The sequence below is a fragment of the Paramacrobiotus metropolitanus genome, unplaced genomic scaffold, assembly GCF_019649055.1.
Source record: "Paramacrobiotus metropolitanus isolate TYO unplaced genomic scaffold, Prichtersi_v1.0 Parri_scaffold0000144, whole genome shotgun sequence".
In the NCBI taxonomy this organism is placed as follows: domain Eukaryota; kingdom Metazoa; phylum Tardigrada; class Eutardigrada; order Parachela; family Macrobiotidae; genus Paramacrobiotus; species Paramacrobiotus metropolitanus.
Window position 1 is genome coordinate 94,235 of NW_026570364.1, and position 14,552 is coordinate 108,786.

Genomic DNA, 14,552 nt, shown 5'->3' on the forward strand with positions numbered 1-14,552 from the left:
AAAAATTTATTACGCCGGTGGAACGCTGGAAGCGATGTGTGTGTGATTTTGGGATGCTGATAAACGCCCATTCGATTAGTACATGCTTCGTCGAAAATTATTTGAAAGCGGAAAATGCAGAACCACACAAAACTGCGGTAGTAAATCTGGCCGAAACTTTTTGTCGTAGAGTTAAACGTAAGTTCGTCAGAATAAACTGGCCGCATAAAAAAGCGGATTACCTAAATCAGTATTACCCTTTGTACCTACTAAGGCTTGGTTAAAATAAAAATTTCTTGCAATTGCTATTGCCCACTTTATCGAACAGAAGAGTACCGTTGAGCGTAGTGCAGTGGCGCTCTTGCACTGTTTTCGGGTTTCAAGACAGTTTAATCATTCATATTCAGAACTCGAATAAGTGCAATTCTTTTTCGATAGCTAGTTGTATTTTGCAGAGCATACATTTGTGCGAGGTGACTTGATCTGGCCTGTCAGTTGGTTCACAGTTTTTTAATTTTTTGGAATCAGTTCTATGGAATATTATGGAGTTCGGAAGCACAGTCGACACTGTTTCCATAAACTTATAACGTAAGTCATGTAACAAAGCCGTTTAAGGTCATCGTGGAATTGATCCGAGATTTTTTGCTAACAATAATAATATCTTTAACGGCACACTAACCCAGTTTGCACAGTTAAGAATTGACTAAATGGACGCAGCATGGGAAGTGGCGGATAATTTTCCCGCTATTTACCGTGTACATAAACGACAACTGAATAGACTCTCCGCTCCGCCCCTCGACCACCACCGTACTGGTCAATACAGCAGGCAACCCATTTCCTAATCAATTCGGCAGGGGCAATATGTACATTTATCCAATGCGGAAAATCAAAATGTAAAAATAACACGCTTCCACAGTTCCTCTACGTCCGCGAATAACTCCCCTACATGGCCACTTAATCCGCTATGATTGCACTGCATACACAGAATTATAAAAGTAGTGTGTATTTCCGGCCACAAGTGTCCCAATCGGCAATCAGCCGGCAAATCCGCTGGTGTTGTATTCGGGGTATCGTGTGCGTGTTCCTAATCCGTGGCGGAGAGGATGTTGTTAAATACACACACATACACAGCTGTTTAACGGATTGCCACTTCTCAGCTGTTGCGCGTGAGCTTTAGCCGGGACTGGACTGATCGCCAGGAAACGTGCGTGTATATTTGGCTGCTAATTTTGTGTAAACGATAACGCTTTTAGGAAGATCGGTTTTCGGCCGGGTGGTTTTTGTATAGATAATCGTGATTGTTTTCAGTGACTTTGTGATAATCGGTAAGAACGTTATCCGCTCGATTATAACGACTTTATGTATTTCATTAAATTATGATTGTTATATAATAAAAAACGGTTTTATGTGGATTGCTTACTGTAGATGCTATTCAAATCCATTACCGGCTGTGCTTGCACCACAACATCAAGTCAAAAGTCGACGTAGTGCACTGGCTTTGCTTAGTCCTCTCTCTGACCTGCCGAAAGCAGAGCTATTTACCAAACCAGCAGACCTGAACATATTTGAAAAACCTTGTTTAAATTTTTTCCCCAGCAGATCTAAGAATAAATTTAGGAAACTTTCCGTTTAAATTTTTTTCAGTTCTATGAGAAAATCTTAAATGATATAATTTCTATAAAATTTAAATATTTTGTAGTCGTTCCAAAAAGTGGCAAAAGTCGAGGTTATAATACCAGAAAATCGCGAATTTTTACGTAAGCTTAAAAGTCTTACGTAAAGATTAAGCTTACGTAAAAATTTTGAGCCTTGTTTAGTGGAAAATTGGGGCCTTTATTTCCAACAGGTGACTAACTCTGACGATGCGGAACATTTTTCCCACCCCACCAACTATTTTCCATAATCTACGGCACTGCTCTATGCTTATAATATTGTACGCCGAGCGGACTGTACTCGACACCACTGCTGCCATCTGATCCGGGTCGATGTCGATTGTCCATCAATACATTTTTCGTTATTGTTATAAACGCTCTTGTAAGCCATCTCGGTTTACCCGGCTGCAGTGCAGATACAATTAGGTATATCGCCGGTCTGCAGTCCATCATCGCCGTCGTTGTAAAAGGATTTCATTATGTGGCGAGCATAATTGCTAGGAATATTTATATCACCCGTTCCGCCCATTTTAATTTATCCGTCTCCACTGACCAGTGACCAATATCGCCGGCAGGGGCAGTGATTCATTTGACACTGATTGCAGCGTTATATTGATGGTGGTGTCGGTGGATGGATTGATATTGCCAATTTCCCGGGCATTATTCAGCAGACAATCGCGGAATATTGCGCTCTTCCGGTCGTTATTAATTTTCATTATTATGCCGAAGTAAATAATACGTACTCTTTTACGCGATGGTGATTTTTTTGTGCGGTGCAGATTTCTAGAAAAAATAATTTTGCAGTTTTACGCAGATTGCGTTTCCCGTGACGTGTGCTGTTATATCTAGCTAACAGTGAAGAAGTTTCCTGTGAACGATCTGTGCCACTGTACTACGACCGCGTTGAACTATATCTGCAGCAACATGGTCTCATAATGCGCTTATACGAGCTGATAAACTTTTATAGTTTACAATCGCTAATAAATATGCCGAAAAATGTGGAATAATCTGGAGTATTATGGGTTGCGGTGGGGACTATGGAGCATGATATTGGGATGGGCGTGCGCTTATGTGGATGAATGGAGCCCCTGTAATGTGCAGGAAGCGCGCGTCAGCACGGAACGACCTGTTGCCCTCTCGGGGCGTTGGGTGTCGCGCCGGTAAGTGGTCCCAAAAATTTGTTTGAATTTTATTAATATTCAAGAATTGCCATTTTTTGCACGAGATGTGTTACACTGAAAATGCGGATCCGGTTCTTTTGAAATTCATATTTTAAAAAGTTCTGAAAAAATCAGTTGTTTTCTAATTTTGTATTAATCCTTTGGTCTTAAAATACAAAGCCACCCCTGCTTTGTTTATTATTGTATGTTTGTGTCTAGTTTTATAGTTTATTTTTTATTTTTCATGTGTTTGTTTTTCTTATCCATTATAACTTTTTTAATGTGATTTTCGGATTATTTTGTCACAGTACTAGTGATGCTTTACGTAAGTGCTGTGTATTTGTCTTCCGCACTCCTCTTTCTTTATGATCAGTGTGTGATCTTTCGCGGCTGGGTGCACTTGACAGGGCGCTTTATCAGTGAATTATGGTAATGAGATGAAGTGAAGAGTGGATCCATGCCGGCGGCGGAAATATTCGCCGGCATGGATGAGTGCATGTTAGTTTAGATAACCAGTTGATGTTTGTTTGAGCTTCGGCTACCGGTGTTGTTACGCTCTCCCCAACAGTGCCTCTGCACACCTTTGGTCCTCATTGCGCTGCAGCTGTAGCTTTTTCTGGTTTGTTGCTACAAAGTAGAAAAAGGTTTTCCTAGGTTGAAAAAACTCGTTGACTTTTAAAACATTGTTTTCTGAACATCGTTAACTGTATATATTTTGCATACGAAATGTTCATACATTTTCAGTTCATACGAATATTGGGGAAGAGCTAGCCCTATCTCTACAAGTGAAACAGCTATATTCTGTATATAAAGGCGACACCAGCCTACATTAGAGTTTGATAATATTAAATTTTTAGACATTCATTTTGGGTTTTTTTGAGAAGATAGAGCTATTTGTACTTACTTAGTTTCGAAAATAATATATCTGCGGGATTTATTTGAGTTCTGTACGAGCAAAAGGACAAAAAGATACTGAATCTAGTTTTCCAAAAAAAATTTAATTAGATTATCAGAGTAGGCATCCAGAATGTTTTCTAATAGCCTCCCATAGTGAGGCGGAAAAGTTTAGAAATAATAGAGTGGATTTTACAAACAGTGTCACTCGGTACACCATCCGTACATAAACACGTGTAATTATTGCGTGCAACGATAATTCATTGCTTTCTTTGACGTATTTTCGAGTTGGACAGAATTTAAATAGTATTAACATAAATTGGAATTTTTCCTTGCTTATTATTTTTCATTATTATTAGTAACAGTTTTGGAATAATATGATTAACATCTAAGTTTGGAATTTTTGGAAGTGGGGAAATACTAGCATGGAATTTTTCTGAACATAAGAATAAAAAGTTTTCAGTTGAGTTTTCAAAAAATGATTAAAGTCGTATTACGGTATAAGTACCGGCTGTGCAAATGCGCATTGCCATGGGTAACGATTTATCCTTTAGGTTTTTCTTTTGAAGTGGTTTGCACCCGTGAAAGTCAACGCACTTGTAATGTTAATAGCCAGCTAATGCGATAATGCGGCGCTGACATATTCATAACTGTTGCAGGAATCGATTGGCTAGTCTACTGTAAACTATACAAAAATATTTAATATGTACAGCAAACTTGCGTGCACTTGATTTTCCAACTGGTCAAGTTGCCCGTTCGCCTTGATGAAATAACCTGCTCTTGGCCGCACTGCTTGAAAGCGCTACGATATGTATCTGTATAACAATAACTTTTATATACCTCGACGCTTTTTTAACATTAATAAAAATATCACTTAATTGTATTTTAAAAAGTTTATTTTATGGTTTATGTCATACAGACAGGTACGAATTTCCGTAGACTGGAAAACTGTTATTTAACTCCGCCCGATAGTGTTTTAATAAGAAATTAATTGTGGGAATTTTCGTAGTACTGTGGCTGTCAGGCAGACATATACTGTTACTGGTGCCGTCACACCGTGACATCGAAAAAATGCACCAGAAGTTAAAAAATAAACAGAAAACATTTTTTCCGCTCTTCAACTTCGATACATTTTTTCCCGAACTGATAGCTGCAACTTCGGGCTAATAATTATCCTACGTTTAAAAAAGGGAATTTTCAAGTTGGATGGGATCAGATTTCGGGAATCTTTATATTCACTTACATACATATATTTCTGCTAAGAGTTACTCATACAAAACTTATATCTGTACACTGGTTTTAAAAAAGTTACAAAGCAGCTGATTAATCCTCTCGCACAGTGAGTACCATTTAACTGCAAATTTGCAATACGCTCTTGCGAGCGCTCATTTAATTTAATTAATTAACGTGTATCGCAGGTGTGAGCTGCGTGCCGGTCCCCACTACCTCCTGCGTGCCTACGAATTCGGCTTCAATACCTCATTTTTTCTACACCAGTTCTACTACGCTGACAACTGCGTCACGCCCCTCCATTCCCTGACCATCCGCGGTCAGCTGAACGAGATGAAGAAGTCCTGGCTGCTGCCCGGCGCCATCGACATGGACTACACCCTGACCCAGGTCACCGTCATGCCCTACAGCGCCGAGCATGCCGAACGCCTGCAGGCGGCGGTCCTGCACGTCTGTCCCCTGGCGCGCTTTTCCGCCCAGCCCTGGACGGCGTACGAAGCCTACGAGGTCCTGCATTTTGACGCCCATCCCACCCCGCCGCCCACCAGCCACCCGGACGGGGCGGGGGTCACGCGGATCGACGTGGAGTTTGACTGTCTGGAGGCGTTGAATTTTACCTTGGATGAACTGCAGTTGGTGCGGCTGCAGCGACGCCGGTGGGTGACGGTGGGCGGGGCCAGTGTGAGTCGCAAGGAGCTGCTGACCGGGGAGAGTGTGCGGGGTGTGGCGGGCGTCGGGGTGGATCCGGCGGGGATGGATGGACAGCGGCCGGTTAGTTATTTGCCGGATTTCTTGGTTAAAGTGGAGGATGAACATGAGGTACTGTACAGTAATAACTGCAAAGTGGTCCGATATTTCAGTAAATATGTTAATATTAGAAAAGCCTAGTTCTTTGGTTTTGTATTAGGAAACCGTTATAGGCAGCCCCTAAAAGGCTAAAACCTCCGTTTATTATAGGCACCCCTTTTCGCACCCTGTTTATTATAGGCACCCATTTTTGATTAATATCGTACATATTACTACATGACCCGAGTCACCCGAGATGTTCAAGCTCTGGTAGCCTTCCCTTAAGTAAAATAGTAAAATGTTTTACGAATGCGTGCACTATAGAGAAAACGAAAAACACGGCTCTGGAGCTCGTATAACCTGCGAAACCAAGGCCCAGCTCGCATCAGGCTTGCAGCCAGCATCCGCGGTCGCGTCCTATGAATACTAGATAGGAGACGAAATCGACCATAACCATCCACTGACAGAAGGTTGGAAAACGTTAGCGGGAAATCGCCGCCCTAGCCATGTTCAGTCACAGAAGGTAGCATAAATGCAGAAATCCTTCCTGCCAGGGCAATTCAGCGACAGATTGCTAAAGAGACCGGTAAGGGTGTCACAGCCCAAGTTATACAAAACCCGCAATAAGGCGAAAACAGTTGACCGTGGTGAACGTACGGAAGAGGGAATCGTTACATGTTAAAGATCTGAACGCTTTCGTGAATGTGGAGCTGCCTCACACCGGAACACTAACGTGGTCCGGTGTCGCCGCATGTCGAACTGCAGCTTCCCTGGCTGTACGGTGGCGAACAGAAGCCGGTCACTGTAGCATTCCAACTGTCGAGCTTCTGCTGCCGGGGTCAAATCAGTGCGTCGCGATGGCTTTTTCCTATATTGCTGTAATGATCTGCGCAATATCGCCCGCGAACATTTGTATTCACAAAAGCCGCGGCTCAAAAGTCTTACAAGCTGAGAAAATCACAAAGTGATAACGGCTTGGAAGGAAGCCAATGAATGACTGACCAACGCGAAAGATGACCTTGTGGTCACAGTAGAAGGGGCGATACTAATTCGCTTTAAGCTGGCTGATTTGCCGAATCGTTTTTATTATGGTTACGGCTTCTTAAATTTCTTATTTCTTTTCTGAATTTTCCTTAAGTGCTTTACATGATTTTCATAAGTAATTTATAACGAATTAATATTTTGTTATTTCTGCCGATATCTCTGGTGATAATTATTATATCGTCGCAGCGGTACGCTGCTGTTTACACCGCCACTTACGTTATGTATCACATACGCGTGTAGGTGAAGCAATACGTTAAAATTGACAATTACAGTTAATTTGGATGTTATCGTAGTGTAACGGTTCAGTAATAGCGGGTGTCATTCCAAGGCATGCGATATGAATTTACTCGTGTAATAACAATATTAATTTAAAAATCTGTTTGAATTTTTTTCCGTTCAAAAATAAAACTACCCGCATGTGATGGTATTTGTAATTTTGGAATTAAATCCGAAGGAAAAAATGGCTGTAATATCATAGTACTGTATGTACCGGCAAATTTGTTTTAACGGTCGAGACACATCCTTCTGCAGTTAATATCAATTTCCGGATCTTTAACTGGCTGACAGAAGTACACTGAGAACGCACAGAAGTAATCAGAATTTATGTGTAAAACAAAATTAATAATTGGTAAAACAGAATTTTTTTAAGAAAAATAAGAACAAGTAGAATTAGTACAGATAGAATTTAAGGAATTCAAAGTCCTTAAATTCGGAATGCTAATTGATGCATTTTCCAGTTTGCCGACTGCCCGGTGTGCGCCGCCGTTGACTCCACCATCAGCCCCTCCTCCCCACCCATTCTCAACGCCTCCACCCACCCGCCGCCCTACCCCCTCTCGGACCTCTCTGGGAAGTTCACCAGTCTGGCGGAATGCGAATCCCGTCCTTCCGGCTCCTTCATCCGCCGCACCCTGACCCTCCAACCAGCCACCCAGGAGTGGCAGGGAGAATACCAGCACTTTACCGAACCCGACTGCCAGCAGCGCTCCTTCACAATCCTCGGCTACGGGACGTTTAATTTACAGGAACCCTACCCACTGCTGCCCATCGCCCAGAAGATCGATTTCCTGGTGATCAATGCCACGGTGACCCCGCATCTGGATTTCGTTCTGCAGCAGCTGTCGGCATCCAATCAGACGGAGTGCGGGATCGGACCGTGGCTACTGAACCGGCCGAAGGATATCACGCCTACCCAGGGGTGCAAGTTACTCGGATTGACCATTCCCAATGCGGATTTCAATATTGTGCGGGTGGAACGTGATGTGCGGAATAATACGCTGCTGTTTCTGGGACAGGATTATCAAGATCCCCCGGTGGAGGTACGAACTCCTTGTTCTACTGCTTTTTTGTGGACTTCTGAGTTCGATCGTCGTATTTCAATAAAATTGAACAGAAACGCTGCGAACACTTTTTTTGTGGTTTGGATTCATTTTTCTAGTTTTTCCGTAACTTCACATTTTAATTCATAATTGCAGCGTGTCGATTAACGCTTTTTTTTTCAAAATTTGCCACCTACGGGATATGTTTTATGGTTCAGCTGCTTTCGATATTTTTATTACTTCACAAGCAATAACTGATTGCTGGGTTATCGGCAGTACATGCTTCCATGAAATGTTGTTAATGTGGCACTTAATTGTTAACCAAAATTTATTCGGTTTTCAGATGTTTAATGTTTCACAGTACGGATGTTTTTTGTGCCCATGTGCATTTTGGCAACAAAACAATTTAAAATTTTATAGTAATAAAAACTTCAAAAATTGTTAGCTACTCGTACATAATTCTGAATTTTAAAGTGTCGATAACAACTGAACTGCAGCTTGTTTGATTTAACTTTATCTCATGCGTCCGATAGCGGTGTGGCCGTTGTACTACGATCAGCATGTATGGTATACTGCACTACGCATCCATTGCTGTATATGTTTACCGTTCTGTTTAGCACAAAGTAGGAAATCATAATACAAAATTTTTGTTATGTCAATTTGTTAAAAATCTGTCTGTGTACTTAATAAGATTAACTTCTTTAAGCCCCAAAACTTACGTTTTGAAATGTGTATCCCCTATGTAGAGGCACTTCCGCCCGTATGAATTCTATGAAACCAATTTCGAAAACGATGACATTTTTCATTATTGTTTTCCGTCGCTGTAAAGTTGGGTGTAAACTAGGGCAAAAGCCAACTTTTCATGTACTGTAGATTGCTAAAGCTAAAAGCCTAAAATTGCATGCACCAAAAATACTGAACTGTAAATCACGAAACATAACTACGTACATACGTTGTTAATATTGTCGAAAACGCCCGGTACATCGTGCCCCGTATCGCTGCACGTTAAAATTTAATAGTTTCTAGTTTCTACAATATTAAAATTAATCAAATTAATTTTTTCTTTATCGACAAATAGTTCTTCAGCGTTTTTCAAAGTTAGTATTTGGTAAACAGATTGTTGACTTTTGCTTTATTTTTACATAACTCTTTTAATTATTTGCAGGTATCCGTGAGCCGGCCCACCTCCTTCCAACCGCCACTGATTCAGTGCCAACGTGACCGGGATCCGGCATCCCCCTCCTCCGCCGCCACCTCTCGCACCCCGGCCGTCCGCAAGGTCACCGCCACGACACCGGCCCCCACCTCACGGCAGCGGACCGCCACGCGCCGGCAGCGTCTTAACGGGGCTAACAGACGGATCCGGAGTGCCGCGGCTGTTGTTAGTGTCGCGATCGTAATAGTGTGCCAGTTGTCACGCATGGTGATGTGAAGAGAAAAGAATTACGGTGCTGGTCATAAATCCGCGAATGTTGCGCGGATCATGAGTATACAGTGTATGCGTCTACGGTATAGAGTGAACGGAGGTCAGTGTGTCAAATCACAGCCAGAGAGTAAAGCTCAATAAACAACGATATAATATCAGCGCGTTTTTTTATTGGACTGTTATTGCTGTTTATGAGTGTGCCGACTAGTCAGTGCTTCCTATTACAAAATGGCAAAAAAGCACACCATTGAAAAAAAACAGATTCAGACTTTTATTGATCTATTTACGCTGCAATAATATTAATTAAGTGCCGTGATAATGGGAATTTATATTGTCTTGCTAAAAATCGATCCAGCCGATTATTCACAAGCATCACAAACGCACGCACGCTATTAAAGGTAGTTATTAATTTAGTGCGACATATATATATGCCGTTTAATTGCGGTAGACGGACACCGAGCGTAGCGAGCGGGCGTTCTCCTCGTTGCTGTGTTGTCCGCCGCGGACGAGGCTCACTTGTGATCCGGAGCGGATGGTGCCTTCGGAGCGGGGATTCTCGCCAACATCCGACGTCTCCGTATCCGCCGAGTGGTCACTATTGCGGGAACGCACGGTAAACGAGCGCAGCGAGCGCGGATTCTCCCCGTTGTTGGTGGTCGCTTTGCCGAGGCTGTTGTTGGAGCGGACACTGTACGAGCGTAGCGAGCGTTCCACATCGTCAAACTCCACCGGCTCCAGACGCAGCGGGGCGTTGTGGAGAGACTGCACGGTGAACGAGCGCAGCGAGCGGGTCTTCTCCTCGTCGGCGTTGTCCTCCGGCTGTTGGGCACCGTGTTGCGAGCGTACCGTGAACGAGCGCAGCGAGCGGGTGGCCTCATCGGCTGTCGCATCGCGGCCGTTTAAGATGTCCACACTGTGCGGGCGCAGTGGGACAGCGATCGAGCGCAGCGAGCGGGCCTTCTCCGTGTCGTCGGCGTTCTCCTCGCGCAGGGCTTCCGGGAGGACAATCGGCAGGAACATGTTGTCGGTCGGTGGAATGTGGTGCATAGCGTTCAGACTCTGCGTGGAATGGCGGACATGGGGATTGGTTTGGATACCCAGTCCCGGTAAGGTCATGGCGGAGGCCTTCATGTTAGGATCACGGGAGACACGGGGGAGGTATCCGTATGTCGATCCCACGTTGGAGGTTGCGTAACTATGAATATTGGGCAGTGATCCGCGGAGGATCGAAGTCGGTCCGCTCAACGGGAGACTGGCCGATCCCGTTTCCATCTTTGACCTCGTCAACTGGTCCGTTGAATTATATATGTTAATGGTCGAATCTTCTACAATCTTTGTCTCCTTCTGTTTGCGCTTGGCGCACGCCGCACAGCACAAGAACACGCAGATAATGGATAAGATCAAAATGATCAGTAATAAAATTCCCAAACCGATGCCGAAACCGGTCCGGGTCAAGCAAATGTAGTCGGTGTTCTTGACCATGGTCGCTAAGACATCGAACGACCGATTCTGATTCCCGACGAGCACCTCCGTGATATCGTTGTCGGACAGGACCCGGATTCCGCGTTCCAGAACGACTTCGGTCGGTTCGCGTTCCTTTAGGAAGACCGTCTTCCCGATCAAGGGGTTATCCATCCCGGCGAGGTCAGAACGCGGCGGCGGAAGTGTTCCGGAGGGATGGGTGTCCACCGGGACCACATTGGCCGGTTTGAAGGGAATGATATCGATAACGTCATCATCAGGGTCCGTCACGTTCGCCGTGGTGTTCTGCTCAACATCACGTTTGACACGAGGCACCATACTGTCGACCTTGGCCACCGGGGCTGGTTTCGGAGCCCCCGGTTTGGCGCCGGCTTTATCCTTCTCGCAACTGATTCCACAGTCGCCTTTACACATAGCCACGTTACAGATGATATTCACATCCAGGGAATCCGGGAATTTGAACGATTTGAGCATGGCGTAGGCGATGCGCGACGCTCCCGACTGCCCGACCCGGTCGGTGATGGTGAAGGGGGTCATCAGTTTCTTCTGGACGACACAGCCGTTCTCGTCCGTCAACTGGATCTGTTGATGCTTTTTGGCGTCGTTGGCCACACAGTCGCGAATGACCACATCCAGACCCTTCTCGATCTTGGATTTTATGTAGACGACGATGGTCATGTCCGAGCCCAGCCGGACGACACCGTTGGTCACCGGGGTGCCCTGGAAGGGATCCTTGCCCATGCGCAGATCCATCCACACACTAACGGCGTCGGCACTGTAGTCCATGGTGTTCTCGGCCAGGGAGCCGACGCGGAAGCCGCGCGAGGAGATGATCTTGTCGAAACGGTCCGACCAGGCGCAGCGAATCCGGCGGGCCACGTCGCTAGCGTCTTGGAACAGCGGATCATTCTACAATCGAAAAAATATATTAATGGTTCGTCCGTCGTACAGTCGTACTTATAACCGTGCCCTTTAATAAACAGAATAAAAACATTTATACAGAAAATTTAATAAAAATATCATTGTACGTTATGTCGACCTTTAACGCCGCACGAATGTAATGCGCTAATAACGCAGATTTGAAATTCAACACAAACCTCTGTAAACGCTGAATACATATACAGTAAGTACTGTATAATAATGTAAAAAAGCAGATAAATCTTATATCCAGCACAAGGTACATTACCAAAAGAGCTATTGAGCGGATGGTCAAACACTGTGTACATTACTGATAATATCGTACCTGAATTAATTGATAATTGACCGACTTTAGGGTTCGATTAATTTCGAGAGTAAATGGAATTAATATTAGAGAAGCAGTAAACCAAAAATAACAACGAACGTTTACATGTGTACATACTGTCAAAGTTATGGTAATGTTCTTTGTGGCGATTGAAAATAATTATACGATATGCAAAGGTTTGTTTATTGTTTCGGCGAACCACATGTTCAATGATAAGCAGACAACCGTGCCGGCGACTGTTAACCTTAGGAAAAAAACCCGCGCAACTGCGGCGCGATACTGTGCGGAGGTGTACGCTAAAATGATTCTTTTTCTCTCTTTCTTACCTGGATGATGAGCGTGGCTTCGGTGATGCTGGCATTGGTCTCCGCATGATTGTCCAACGATCCACACCTATGGTGGTACAATAAAACCAGCTGAAGCATGCGACGAGAATTATTAATCACGTTTTTAAATCACGTTTTTGAATACGCACACTTTACGATCGGCAGACAGCCCACGCGATATTGCGTTGGCCATTAAACCCGTTATGCTGATTGAGTATAAGGTTTAATGACTCGTTTGAAATTTTTCAGCAATTACTTACAAATGTACAAGAGAAACAGATGTTCATCAGAAGAATTATTTAGCAATATTTTCCATGATTTAAATAATAATTTATTTAAAAAAATTTTTAAATATATTTCAAACTATAATTTACGGGCTGTTTGAATACAAAGCATGAAGGACAGCGGCCGAAACTACGGTATATGCCCATAATCTACGACTTTGGCTGCAATCAAGTATCGTTTAATACAAGTATTGGTCGCGCTAGCGCGCGACCGTTACTTGTATTAACTTACGCTTCCGTGGGAACGGTGAAATTGTAGCTCTTGGCTGGGTAATCCTCCTTAGCAAAGGCACAGGTAGCATCCGCAAAGTGACCCTTAGTATAAATAATCCCCTGGAAATCCCGGTCGAAATCCAGACTGACTTTGATAAACTGTGGATTAAAGCATTCCGCCTGGATATTCAACAGTTTCGGTACGGAATCGCCACCGAACAGCGCATTACTACTACCATCGGTATCGGCAACGGCTTGGCGCTTCTGGTGTTTGGGTTTAAGGAGAGCGAAATCGGGGATCTCCACAGAGTTGGGTGATATGAGATTGGGCAGCGGTTTATCTGGAAAGGTCAAGACACCCACCGCCGTTGCTGATGGCGCGGCGGTTGTCGCGTCTCGGCTGCGACATAGTACCGACTAAAAAAGCAAAAATTTTCGGACGTTACGGAGAGATAGTGCGTTTTTGGCTACGCTTTTCGATCATTACGGTTTCAGTTTATAAATAATAATTATTTTGTACAAAACATAGGCTCACTATTTTATCAAAACATTTCTGGTCATCAGTACATAAGCAGTATTCTCTATATTAAAACTGTAAAAGCTGCAGTTGGTAAAAGCGCTAACTCCCAATTTGGGTTGCTGTATTAATGAGAAAAATCTCCTAAATTTAGATACTTGTTTTAGGATAAAATGTGTTTTACAGTATTAGGAGGATACATAAACAGCGCGAAATACATAATCGGAAAACGGCGGAAATAAAAATAAATTATTTTCCAAACAAAGCCGTTTCCTAATTTAAATTTTAATTTTCTGTTAGCAGAAACTCAACAGATCAGCAAAATCCAGCTTTTTCATCTCCTTACCTGAAATGAGCTAATCCATATACACAGTACAAGGGAAAGTAGTGCAGTAGCCATTGCCGTGAAAAGTGGGCCTTTCACTAGCGCCGGCGGAATATGTAGAGCGCAGTGCTCACGACGGCGTCGTAATCAGCGGTGCAATACAATAATGAAACACAGTCAAATAAACTGCGACGAAAAATATTTCACATGCTTATTGATTATAATATATTCAGCTCACACACAAACACACAACCGATCGGGGCTAGACGGATTCATACAACAGCTTCATTTTCACTTGTTCGTACGAAAGATATTTGCGCCACTTGCACGGACAAAAGAATGATTAAGCCCCGGTAACCGGCGGGCGTGGCCGAGAAACATTATGGCTGACCATAATTCACGGCATGCTTGCACCGCACGGCGGAAAAATCAGACTGACCAATAAACGGTGTTAACAGCTGCCTCCGCGGATTGTCTTGATTAGGAAGATTTATGGAAAATATTTGGTTCTGAACTTCTGATCAGTCACAGACTGCTGAATGTCAGTTTTATATAAATGTATCAATAGCTGTCCAAAAATAATTGCCGCTAAGTAAAAAATGTCTGATTTGTCTTTTTTTTAAGTAAAGCAAAAACTTAGAGAAATCAAAGTTCCAGAAGTAGTTAAATCTT

At 43.5% G+C, this 14,552-nt stretch overlaps 2 protein-coding genes across 3 annotated transcripts; one reads left to right on the top strand and one right to left on the bottom strand.

Annotated features, from left to right (window-relative positions):
• Positions 1-816: 816 nt before the first annotated feature.
• On the top strand, positions 817-9,747 carry LOC129599341 (protein APCDD1-like). 2 transcript variants are annotated; one of them, XM_055497557.1, is made up of 5 exons: positions 817-1,183; positions 1,826-2,791; positions 5,104-5,734; positions 7,483-8,064; positions 9,230-9,747. In XM_055497557.1, the coding sequence occupies exons 2-5, from the start codon at positions 2,628-2,630 to the stop codon at positions 9,494-9,496; spliced, it is 1,644 nt and encodes a 547-aa protein (XP_055353532.1). In that variant the 5' UTR covers positions 817-1,183; positions 1,826-2,627; the 3' UTR covers positions 9,497-9,747. The 2 variants fall into 2 exon arrangements, with proteins under 2 accessions (XP_055353532.1, XP_055353533.1); XM_055497558.1 differs by lacking the exon at positions 817-1,183 and adding an exon at positions 1,241-1,304.
• LOC129599340 (uncharacterized) lies at positions 9,654-14,241 on the bottom strand. Its single transcript, XM_055497556.1, has 4 exons — positions 13,902-14,241; positions 13,058-13,455; positions 12,542-12,608; positions 9,654-11,881 (listed from the first exon to the last, which is right to left on the bottom strand). The coding sequence occupies exons 1-4, from the start codon at positions 13,953-13,955 to the stop codon at positions 9,926-9,928; spliced, it is 2,475 nt and encodes an 824-aa protein (XP_055353531.1). The 5' UTR covers positions 13,956-14,241; the 3' UTR covers positions 9,654-9,925.
• Between the last annotated feature and the right edge of the window lie 311 nt (positions 14,242-14,552).

Bases quoted from the DNA above. Each gene is read 5' to 3' on its own strand.
- LOC129599341 (XM_055497557.1), top strand. From the start codon at position 2,628: ATGTGGAATAATCTGGAGTATTATGGGTTGCGGTGGGGACTATGGAGC. The intron at 2,792-5,103 runs GTAAGTGGTCCC...CGTGTATCGCAG, and splicing joins GGGCGTTGGGTGTCGCGCCG to GTGTGAGCTGCGTGCCGGTC. The intron at 5,735-7,482 runs GTACTGTACAGT...TGCATTTTCCAG, and splicing joins AAGTGGAGGATGAACATGAG to TTTGCCGACTGCCCGGTGTG.
- LOC129599340 (XM_055497556.1), bottom strand. From the start codon at position 13,955: ATGGCTACTGCACTACTTTCCCTTGTACTGTGTATATGGATTAGCTCA. The intron at 13,456-13,901 runs GTAAGGAGATGA...TTGCTTTTTTAG, and splicing joins TATGGATTAGCTCATTTCAG to TCGGTACTATGTCGCAGCCG. The intron at 11,882-12,541 runs GTAAGAAAGAGA...TTTCGATTGTAG, and splicing joins AAGCCACGCTCATCATCCAG to AATGATCCGCTGTTCCAAGA.